Source organism: Miscanthus floridulus, chromosome 4 (assembly GCF_019320115.1).
Source record: "Miscanthus floridulus cultivar M001 chromosome 4, ASM1932011v1, whole genome shotgun sequence".
Taxonomy (NCBI): Eukaryota; Viridiplantae; Streptophyta; class Magnoliopsida; order Poales; family Poaceae; genus Miscanthus; species Miscanthus floridulus.
Genome location: NC_089583.1, coordinates 26,050,468 through 26,060,178, shown reverse-complemented (window position 1 = coordinate 26,060,178; position 9,711 = coordinate 26,050,468). Strand labels below are relative to the sequence as shown.

General features: G+C 40.3%; 1 protein-coding gene across 1 annotated transcript; it reads left to right on the top strand.

The window, feature by feature from the left end:
- Positions 1-3,518: 3,518 nt before the first annotated feature.
- Positions 3,519-6,287, top strand: LOC136551192 (protein phosphatase 2C 70-like). The gene is made up of 8 exons (XM_066542764.1): positions 3,519-3,894; positions 3,963-4,024; positions 4,214-4,349; positions 5,018-5,112; positions 5,292-5,407; positions 5,488-5,617; positions 5,713-5,767; positions 5,859-6,287. The coding sequence occupies exons 1-8, from the start codon at positions 3,799-3,801 to the stop codon at positions 6,009-6,011; spliced, it is 843 nt and encodes a 280-aa protein (XP_066398861.1). The 5' UTR covers positions 3,519-3,798; the 3' UTR covers positions 6,012-6,287.
- The last annotated feature ends 3,424 nt before the right edge of the window (positions 6,288-9,711 follow it).

Here is a 9,711-nt window from a genome sequence, read left to right as displayed (position 1 = left end):
TTTTACGCTCGGCAAAAAAATTTCAAAGCACATTTTGAAGCAGTAAATTAATTCAAATGAAAAAGTTTTTAACTACAAAGTTGTATAACTCATCAAGATGTACAATGTTTGTTTTGGTCTTTTCTTCATACGACAAAGTGAAAATAAATTTGTTCACAAATCTAACATATCTCTCTTGTAGTTTATGAAACTACAAGAGAGATATATAAGATTTGTGAACAATGTTAGAACGATCATGTCGGATGAATAGATGATCAAACAACTAAAATAAACTTTGTAGATCTCGAAAAGTTATGAAACATTGTAGTTGACAACTTTTTGATTTGAAAACATCTTGTCATGCAAAACTGTGTTTGAATTTCAAAATTTTAAAATTCAAATTTTATAAACGACCTCGGATGGAAAAACTTCCTAAACTAAAAGTGTAGATCTCGAAAAGTTATGAAACTTTGTAGTTTACAACTTTTTGATTTGAAAACATCTTGTCATGCAAAACTGTGTTTGAATTTCAAAATTTTAAAATTCAAATTTTGTAAACGACCTCGGATAGAAAAACTTCCTAAACTAAAAGTGTAGATCTCGACAAGTTATGAAACTTTGTAGTTTACAACTTTTTTATTTGAAAACATCTTGTCATGCAAAACTGTGTTTGAATTTCAAAATTTTAAAATTCAAATTTTGTAAACGACCTCGGATGGAACAACTTCCTAAACTAAAAGTGTAGATCTCGAAAAGGTATGAAACTTTGTAGTTTACAACTTTTTTATTTGAATTCGTTTAGGGCCTCAAACATGCAATTTACACTCGGTTTAGTATAATATATTGGGAACTAAAACGGAATCCAGACACAAGTGAGAGTGTGGTGTAGTGGTAGAGGAGGTACGTGCACAGCGGAATGTCTCGGGTTCGAATCGCGTCGGCTGCGTAGCCATGAAATTCACGCGAAAAATGTCGTAGATGGGTGGGCGCTGGCCGGTGGGGGCCTCCATTGATAAAAAAAATTCCATTTTTTTTGGGTAAAAATTCCTATTTTTTTCGGGTTTTTTTTTTCGGTTTGAACTTTGCCGAGTGTCGGGCACTCGGCAAGTGCCCGATAAAAGACACTCGGCAAAGTTGGCTTTACCGTCACTTTTTTTGGCGAGTGCTGTTCGCCGAGTGTTACACTCGGCGAACCATTTGCCGAGTGTTTTATTCCTTTTGCCGAGTGTTTCGGGCACTCGGCAAACTCAAGGAGTCCGGTAGTGATGTCATATTATAGATGAAGAGAGATGATGAAAGTTTCATATGATGAAATGAATTTCATGGGAATAAAACTTGTCTATTTCCAATTCACAATGACTAGCCTTAGATACTCGCTCCGTTCGTGAATAAATCAATCTCTAAAGTTGTCTGAAGTCAAATATTTTCAAGTTTGTGCGAATTTATAAAAAGGAGCACCAAAATTTATGATACTAAATTAGTATAGTTAGATACATCATAAACTATATTTACATAATATGCTTATTTGGTATCATAAATATCTTTACCTTTTTTCTACAAATTCAATCAAACATAAAAAGGTAGGACTTAGAATAGCTCTAGGAATTGATTTATTCAGAGATGAGGGAATATATACTATGTATAGATACATATTAAAAACAATGTATCTAGAAAAGTCTAAACCTCTTGTAATTTGGAATGGAGAGATTAGTTTATTTAAAACTCGAAAATACTAGAAGTAGTCCACAAAAGTAGAGACAAAAGATCTCTGAGAAATTTGGAAATAATAACGTTTAGAGTTGTGTAGAGGACTAACACCATCGAACTGGTGAACTTAATGAGAAACATATGAAAAAAACCCTAAAAGGTGAACAGATATCACATTGGAGATCGATATGATAATCCATCATGATATTAATCATATAATCCGAAAAATAAACAACTTCTTGAACATTGTATGGTGTAGGCTCGGTCCACACGGGTGCGGTGGACGTGGGGAGGAAGCCTGGGTGGCCGCGCCGCCCCAGCAGCAGCAGCCACGGTGGCCATGTCGGTGGTGGCCCTGCTTGGCCATGGTGTTGCTTGGAGGGGGAGGGAGGAGGGAGGAGGGAGGAGGGAGGAGGGAGGACGCGGTGCGGCTCGGAGGAGGGGCGCAGCCGCCGTCGACGGTGGCGCTGTGGGGCTGAGGTGCTGCTCGGAGAGGGAGAAGGGAGGACGCGGTGCTGCTTGGAGCAGATGGGGAAGAAGAAAGAGGTGTAGAAGAAAGGGCAGGGACAAATTGGACATTTTACCGCCCTTCTCTCTCCACAGCACCTAGAAATTAATATTTTATTGGATGGGGTGTCCACCAGCAAATTTGTAAGGAACCAGAGTGTCCACCAGCAAATCGCCAAATTTTGCATGTCCGCTATCAAAGAGGGGTCACTTTGCATGTCCTGTAGCAAAATCTCCCAATATTTTATGGATCTTTTAGTAGTTCAACTATACAGTCTACTGAACTTGCATTGTATGTCTTATAGTTATAGAAGTCTGAATCCTTTGGAATTGATCAGAGTTGATATGTTTCTAGAATTGGTTGCATATGCTCATACCAAATCCTAAGTCTTGATCCGTATGCTTGATATCTTCACAAGTCTTAATCTGAAACACTTCATCTTTTGTAGGTTTACATGGCCATTATAATCTCATACATTTAGTTCAAACTGAATATAAAAAATTACAGACTCTGTGTCCTACTACTCATTATAAACTACTGAACTCCATTCACCAAATCCGATTGTATGGAACATACAAGAAGAGCAAAACCTTTTAGTTTCAAGCAACTTGGGATAGGCTAGAGATCAAATCCAACATGACTTACCAAAAAGAAGGGAAAATAAAGTGAAAATAAAATAAAAACAGCATCAAAATAGTGAATTAGTGATATCATGAGGGATCTAAAGCCTATTCCCTAAAGCACATGAATAGCTGATGAATGTATGGAATATAGTTATTTACATTTTCTTTTCATGCTTCTGGGTGTGCTCTTCCACTTTCATTCCATATGATGTGCCATAAGTCTCTTATGGCTAGTTTTGGTATATAAGCTTAATCTTTGCATATGAGTTCATTTTTGCTAAGAAGGGTTTGGTCCTCAAAATCATGATTCTGGTGTTCCCTTCTGTTGCAAGCCCATATGTGGATCTGTAGACCACTTATTGTCATATATTGCCCATTGAATTTCCACACATCTGACGATAAGTAGGGGAAAAGTTCGTCTAGTGTGTTTTTATTGGAGAAATCATAATGAATGGTTTATTTCTAGTGTCAACTGTCAACAATATTGTCTACAAATTGAATAGTTGTTAAAGCTAGTGTTCTAAAAAGCTCTGCAGGAGGCATGCTGCCACTTAAGCTGTCACGTGGTACTAGGATGGGTGTGGGTGGGTTGTGTAGCCTAGCACCTGTGTGGGGGGCTAGGCCACTGTTTTAGAACATTGAATGAATGCTAGCTGCTGGCTTACTGGAGTTGCTAAGTGATGCTTGATCATCATTGTTTGTATGGATTCTTGCTTCATTCGGCTTACTTTGTTGAGGGCTGGTTGAAACACTGCAACCAGCACAATGTCCAATGATATCTGTTCATCTGGTCCAAATTCATGATTTGAAGTATACACATGTTATTTGGTCTTAAAGTTTCTGGTGCTTAACATTCAGCTTACTTTGAGCATCATAGCAATTGTTCAATAGTTAGTCTTTTAAAAAAAAAAATCAATTGTGTTTCTACCTCTGAAGGTTCAAATTTCACTGCAAAATCAACGAGTTCCTGCTGGTGTTGGTATGGCATCCGATCCAATGGTGGCACGTAGAAGTGGAAGGAAACTTCCAATGGAAGACATAAGCTTTTGCCAGTGTCCTCTGCAGGGTGTTGAACATGTCAGTAATCAGATAGTTCTTCCAAATTCTTTATTCTTTATTTTTTCTTATGCCTGATTTTGTTGCAGTTTGGGCTCTTTGGTATTTTTGATGGACATGGTGGGGATGGAGCTGCCAAAGCTGTCAGCAAGTTAGTCATTTGTGCTTGTTTGATGCATGACTATGCATTGCATGGCATCAGTTTATCACTTTATCCTAGTATCTGGGGATTTTCTTGTATTCATTAACTCCAAATGAACCAGCACATATATTTTATTTTTAATATTTTGATATTTTAATCTCACCATGCAAAACTGATGTTTTCCCTTTCAATTTGTAGGATTCTTCCAGAAAATCTGGGATACATTTTGTCTCATCCTGAAACAAAAGAACGAGTGCAATCATGTTCTGACGCTTCTGATGTTCTTAGATATGCTTTTACTTTGACAGAAGACGCAATCGATCATCAGTATGAGGTTCACCCTTTCTCTAGTTGTCATGTGTCAGATGCTATTGTTGAAGTGTTAGTTCAGACTTATCTTCCTATTACCTTAGTGAATTTTATATTTTGTGAAAGGTTTGTTTATGTGTTTGCAACTTGCAAGGCTGTGATATTTAGTATTTTAGAGCTGTCCCTCTCGACTTAATCTGCGTTATATATTTCCATGTTTTATATATCAGGCTTATCAAGAAATCTTACTGCTGTAGTGATGTCAACAATTATTTTTCTGTTGGGGTCACAATTCATGACACAGTTTGTCTGATTGCTGATCCCATCTCTTGAGTACACATTATTAAGTTGTTTTGGTCCTAATTGAAATGGTTTCTCTGGTTTCCAACCTTTTTACTGAAATGAATTCATCTTTAGGACACAGATTTCTAGGTAGCTTTGCTCCCAGATTTGAGATCTTGTTATGTAAGCATGTACCCTACTATCATATATTGTAAGAATCCTCCCTTGGTCTGAATGCCTACCCAGAAATAGCAATGGTTGTTTGCTTCTGAAAATTTGTAGTCTAATCGGAGTCCTCTTATATGCCTTAGTCATTTGTGTTACTTTGCCGAGTAGTAGTTGCATACTCTTCTCTTGAATTACCTTGATACAAACTGTTAAGGCTTACGGTTTTTATTTGTCCCTTCTCAGGGATGTACAGGCACAGCACTTCTTATTTGGTTTGATCAGAATAAAGATTGTTTTGCCCAGTGTGCTAATCTTGGCGATTCTGCTTGTGTAATGAGGTAAGGGGTTTGCCCAAGCCATGCAGAGATTTTTTATTAAATATAAACAAGCTAGCTGATATGTTAGTTTTTCCTGCTAACATCCTGTATGGTGTAGAGTTGCCAAAAAAAAAATCCATAAAAAGAAAACATTGTTAGTAACATGTTTCCGAGCCCCATGACAACCTAAACTTTTTCAGTGTCAATGGAAAGACGATTGATATGACTGAAGATCATCGAGTAGCTAGTGCAACTGAAAGAGCTAGGATAGCAAGAACTGGGCAGCCCCTGAAAGATGGGGAAGTTCGTCTTAATGGTATGATATTTTGCTCCGTTTCCATTGAATTTTTTTCCCATTTACGGTGGAGGCGTAATCAATGTTGGTTGTTTCAACAGGACTAAATCTTGCTAGGATGTTTGGAGACAAGTTTCTTAAGGAGCAAGACTCACGCTTCAGCTCAGAACCATATGTGAGCCAAGCTGTTCGTATCACCAAAGCATGCACCGCTTTTGCCATTATTGCTAGGTAACTTGTGTTTTCCTAATGCTAGCAAGGTAATGCTACTGTTATAATGCAACCATCTGCTGACTAGTCAGGTTTTTTTTATATGATATACGCAGTGATGGGCTCTGGGATGTCATCAGCACTAAAAAGGCGGTACAGCTTGTTGTTGAGGTAAAAGATCTTACGACTGTTTTTTCCTGTCATTGTTCTGCAGCTGCAGTAGTCTTTATCGTTGCTTGCCTTCACATTTCACAATGTACAGGGAAAGGAGAGGAACTCTGGTGACAGCACCTCAGCGGCTAAAGTAGCCAACCGTGTATTGAACGAAGCTAGGAATTTGAGAACCAAGGACAACACATCCGTGATATTTGTAGATTTTGACATTCTGAGAACAGACCTTTGTATCGCCAAATGACATGTCAGATTCGAGACCACCACCTTCTCTCCATGAATCATCTTCCTGGCTGCTTATAGCTCCCAAGTTTTGCTCCACCCGTTCTGTTTCTTAGTGAGATGTGATGTGTTCGCATGAACCGCCCAGAAATCATCTGTAAATTGGTAGAGGAGCAGAGTGCATACCGTGTTGTAATCTGGTGCATGCTTTTAGAGTCTATCTACTATATATATATACATATGCCTTCTGCTCGGAGGCAACCATAATAACAAGGAATAAACCCAGCTTGTATGCCAACCAGCCTAGCAGATAATGCTTTGTTGACCTGCATGAATATCACATCACTTTTACCTTGCTGTAGAATGTGCATCCAAATTGAAGTCCAACTGCAAGATCGAGGCAAGCAAAAACTGCCTGACGACAGAAATGGAACGCATGCAGTCCAGTTGCTTGGTTTCAGTTTGTGCGCAGGTTGGTTGGGGCTCAGAAGGCACCAATTGCCTGCCTGACAGAAATGGAATGCTGTGGAAACAAATGCTGCCAAGGGGAGGGGTAGCAGAATCTAGTGGTGCACCCCTGTATCCCCAGGATGGAAGGATGAGAGGGTGGAAACAAGTCCTGGTCCTTTTACTCCTTTGTGCAGCCCCAGAATTAGGGCCTCGCACGTTCCCAGGAGCAGCTATAGCTGTGGTGCACATCAATCTCCTTTCCTCTCAAGGGAAAGGCACTGCAAGTAGTTGGAGCTACAGTGGTAGTACGTAGTCATAGTAGGGGATGGGCTTTCCCTGCAAGATCGTTACGAAAAGTAGAAAACGATGCCAGACCTTGCAAAAGGTGTCTCAAGGACAACAGCTAGCTTGGTTGATATATCACCACAACAGAGCCATGCATTGGGTACAATAAACATCCGTACTATTGCAAAGAAACATCAAACATCACTGCCCCAGTGCTACTCCAGAAGCCATATAGTTATGAAAAATACGGCCCGTCAGACTTCCACGTATCATTTGAGGTCTGCCAATGAATGTCCACTTGACGATAGAAGATCATCTTTTGCCCATAGAGCATGTCCACCAGTTTTCAAAACTAATCTGTCCCCCAATATCTATATATATTTTTTGAGAATCGCGAAGTACAATGTAGACGTCCATAATATGCACGCACACTCACCCCCTATAGATACACGTACACAAACTTTATCCCTACGAGCACCTTCAAAGGGCCACCTCGTTGTTAACGGAGACATCGCTTACAACTGAAAGCATAGTGCCGTTAAATCCTGGAATAAATCTAGGAAAATGTGAGCACCCTTGTTAAAGCGAGGACTTCAACCCAGATGGCCAGATTCCACCACAAGGAACCCAACCAACTGATCTATGATCAGTTCGCCAATATCTATATATTAGGGTAGCTTAATAATATTGCTTTTTTCTAAATATTAGAAGAGTTGGTTCAGCAGTGCCCCCAATGTATCCCTCCTAATACCTACACAAAAGATGGACCCATAGGTGTGTAATAAAAAATAGCTAAAAAGTGATGGTTGGAATGTGCCTCGTGCTATTGGGAGAGATATAACTCTCCCTTTATTTGAGGGGTGATAAGAAAAATTGGTGACCACAAAAACCTTTATTTGAGGGGTGATAAGAAAAATTGATGACCACAAAAAAAGAAGACTGCTAAAACAAGAAAAAAACACCATAGCCCCTAGTTATAAGGATATGAAGAGATATTGTGGCTGCTCCATATGCTTTATCTCGTTCCAGTCTCCTTTGTTCACTTGGACCCCGAAGAGAAACTCCATCAGATTGAGAAAAGAGACCCCCTTTCCCTATATTCTTACAAAAAAGGGATTGAGGTGCAAAAACACAGCTCCAGTAAATCTCCTTTTTTTCAAAAATTTTCTCAATCCCTCGAAATCTCCTCTCTTTCCCTCTAGAGGGGATCTGGTAGTAATTTTTCTCAATCCCCTCTCTTACCTTATCTGTCACTGGCATATGGGCCCCATGTTACACTGCACCACGCCAAGTGCCGCGCTGCTCTCCGCCGCACCGAGCTCCACTTGGCAGGCGAGCAGTTGCCGCAGCCCTATGCCGGTCAGGCTACCACAGCCCACAACTTTGCACTGGGCAGGTCACCGCTGTCGTAGCCCCACGCTGGGCAGGCGATCCCTACGCCTGTTAGGCTACCACAGCCCACAGGTTTGTGCTGCCGAATTTTTTATTTTTTGTCCCGTTTTTTGAAAGTTATTCACAAATATGCCCCTGGAGGTATGCTTTCAAAATCTAGACCCTTAGCTTGGCGCCATCATTGGTGGCACTGAGGTTACACGTCTCGGCGCCAGAGGGTTTGGTGCCTAGGTCGGGGCCACATTGACGGCATGGACGCTGACCTAGCAGCCAGCTCGGCATCATGGATCTTGGCGCCAAGCTTGGCGTCGAAGATCTTGGCGCCGAGCTTGATGCCAAAGATCCTGACGCCCAACCTTGCTGCCCTAGCCTTCTTTCTCCTCCCTCTCGGGGTTTTCCTCTCCCCACTTCGCCCTACCTCACGAATCGGCATATTGGACCTTGGGAACTTTGATTTGATCTATAGATCTTTGAGAGCAAGGTATCCTTGCTCCCTCCTAGTTTTTTTTTCACATCGATTCGGTATTTATTAGTCGGATTTTTCAATTTAAGAATCGTCATTACTTAGGGTTTCATTGAATTTTAATATTTATATTATACAACCGTAGGATGCCAAGGCGTGAAAAAGCTAGCAAACCAAGGTAACCTCAGCGCACGTTGTTATATTATGGGTTCATTATTGTGGATCAAATGAGAAACCCTAGGTGTAGGGTTTAATGTTAATTGCTTTCGGTTCTTAGAACGAAAATGACTAAATTATAGTTATGGCTAGATGACCAGAAATGCTTTCGACCCATTGCCTCTGCCTAGTGATGTTCTAGTGTCCATGTGCTTTTGCGGCGATCCTTGCAAGGTAGCCAAGTCCGATGAAGAGGACACGCATAGGCAGATGTATTAGACGTGTTCCAATTTTACGTTTGAGCCTACACTTCGTCAGTGCCACATTAACAAGATGGTGAGGAATTGATGTTGTGTAATAATTATTTTGTGTCATATGACATTTTGCATGATTTTTTTTGTTTTGTAACAATTGCATTTATTGCAGACCCCTCCACCGCTCTGTGATTTTTTTGTTTTGTAACAATTGCATTTGTTGAAGACAAGGAATGAATGCAGAAACTGTTGTGGTGGGAGGCAGAGGACAAGGAGATGATGGAGAAGAGACGCGGAGAGGAGGCTATAGAAAAGGAGCACAAGAAAGAGGAGAAAAGGAGACGTGTTGCTGTGTACAGGGAGGAGAGGAAGAAGAAGCTTGAGCATGCACGCCAAGCGAAAACAGCGATAGAGGAGAATCTTGATGCCCAAGGAAGGGAAAGTGGTATCTTTGCACTCAGTAGTCTCCATTACTTGCTGGTTCTATGGTTTATTCATGAACAATGTTGTCTACTGTTGGACTTTTTATTGTGTTGTCATGTAATGCACTTTAAGTATGGGCATGCTTAGGTCATGTACTGCATTATTTAGTTTGTTGGCATGTACTTCTAGTATTATTATGTTGTTTAATGTGTCATAGTATTGGACTTTTTATTATGTAGTTGTTTTTATTATTTGTGATCATAATATTCAGTTTAATATTGTGGACGTAGTGAAATGTG

Coding starts and splice junctions, on each gene's coding strand:
- LOC136551192 (XM_066542764.1), top strand. CDS start 3,799: ATGGCATCCGATCCAATGGTGGCACGTAGAAGTGGAAGGAAACTTCCA. Junction 3,895..3,962: donor CTCTGCAGGGTGTTGAACAT/GTCAGTAATCAG, acceptor ATTTTGTTGCAG/TTTGGGCTCTTTGGTATTTT. Junction 4,025..4,213: donor GCTGCCAAAGCTGTCAGCAA/GTTAGTCATTTG, acceptor TTCAATTTGTAG/GATTCTTCCAGAAAATCTGG.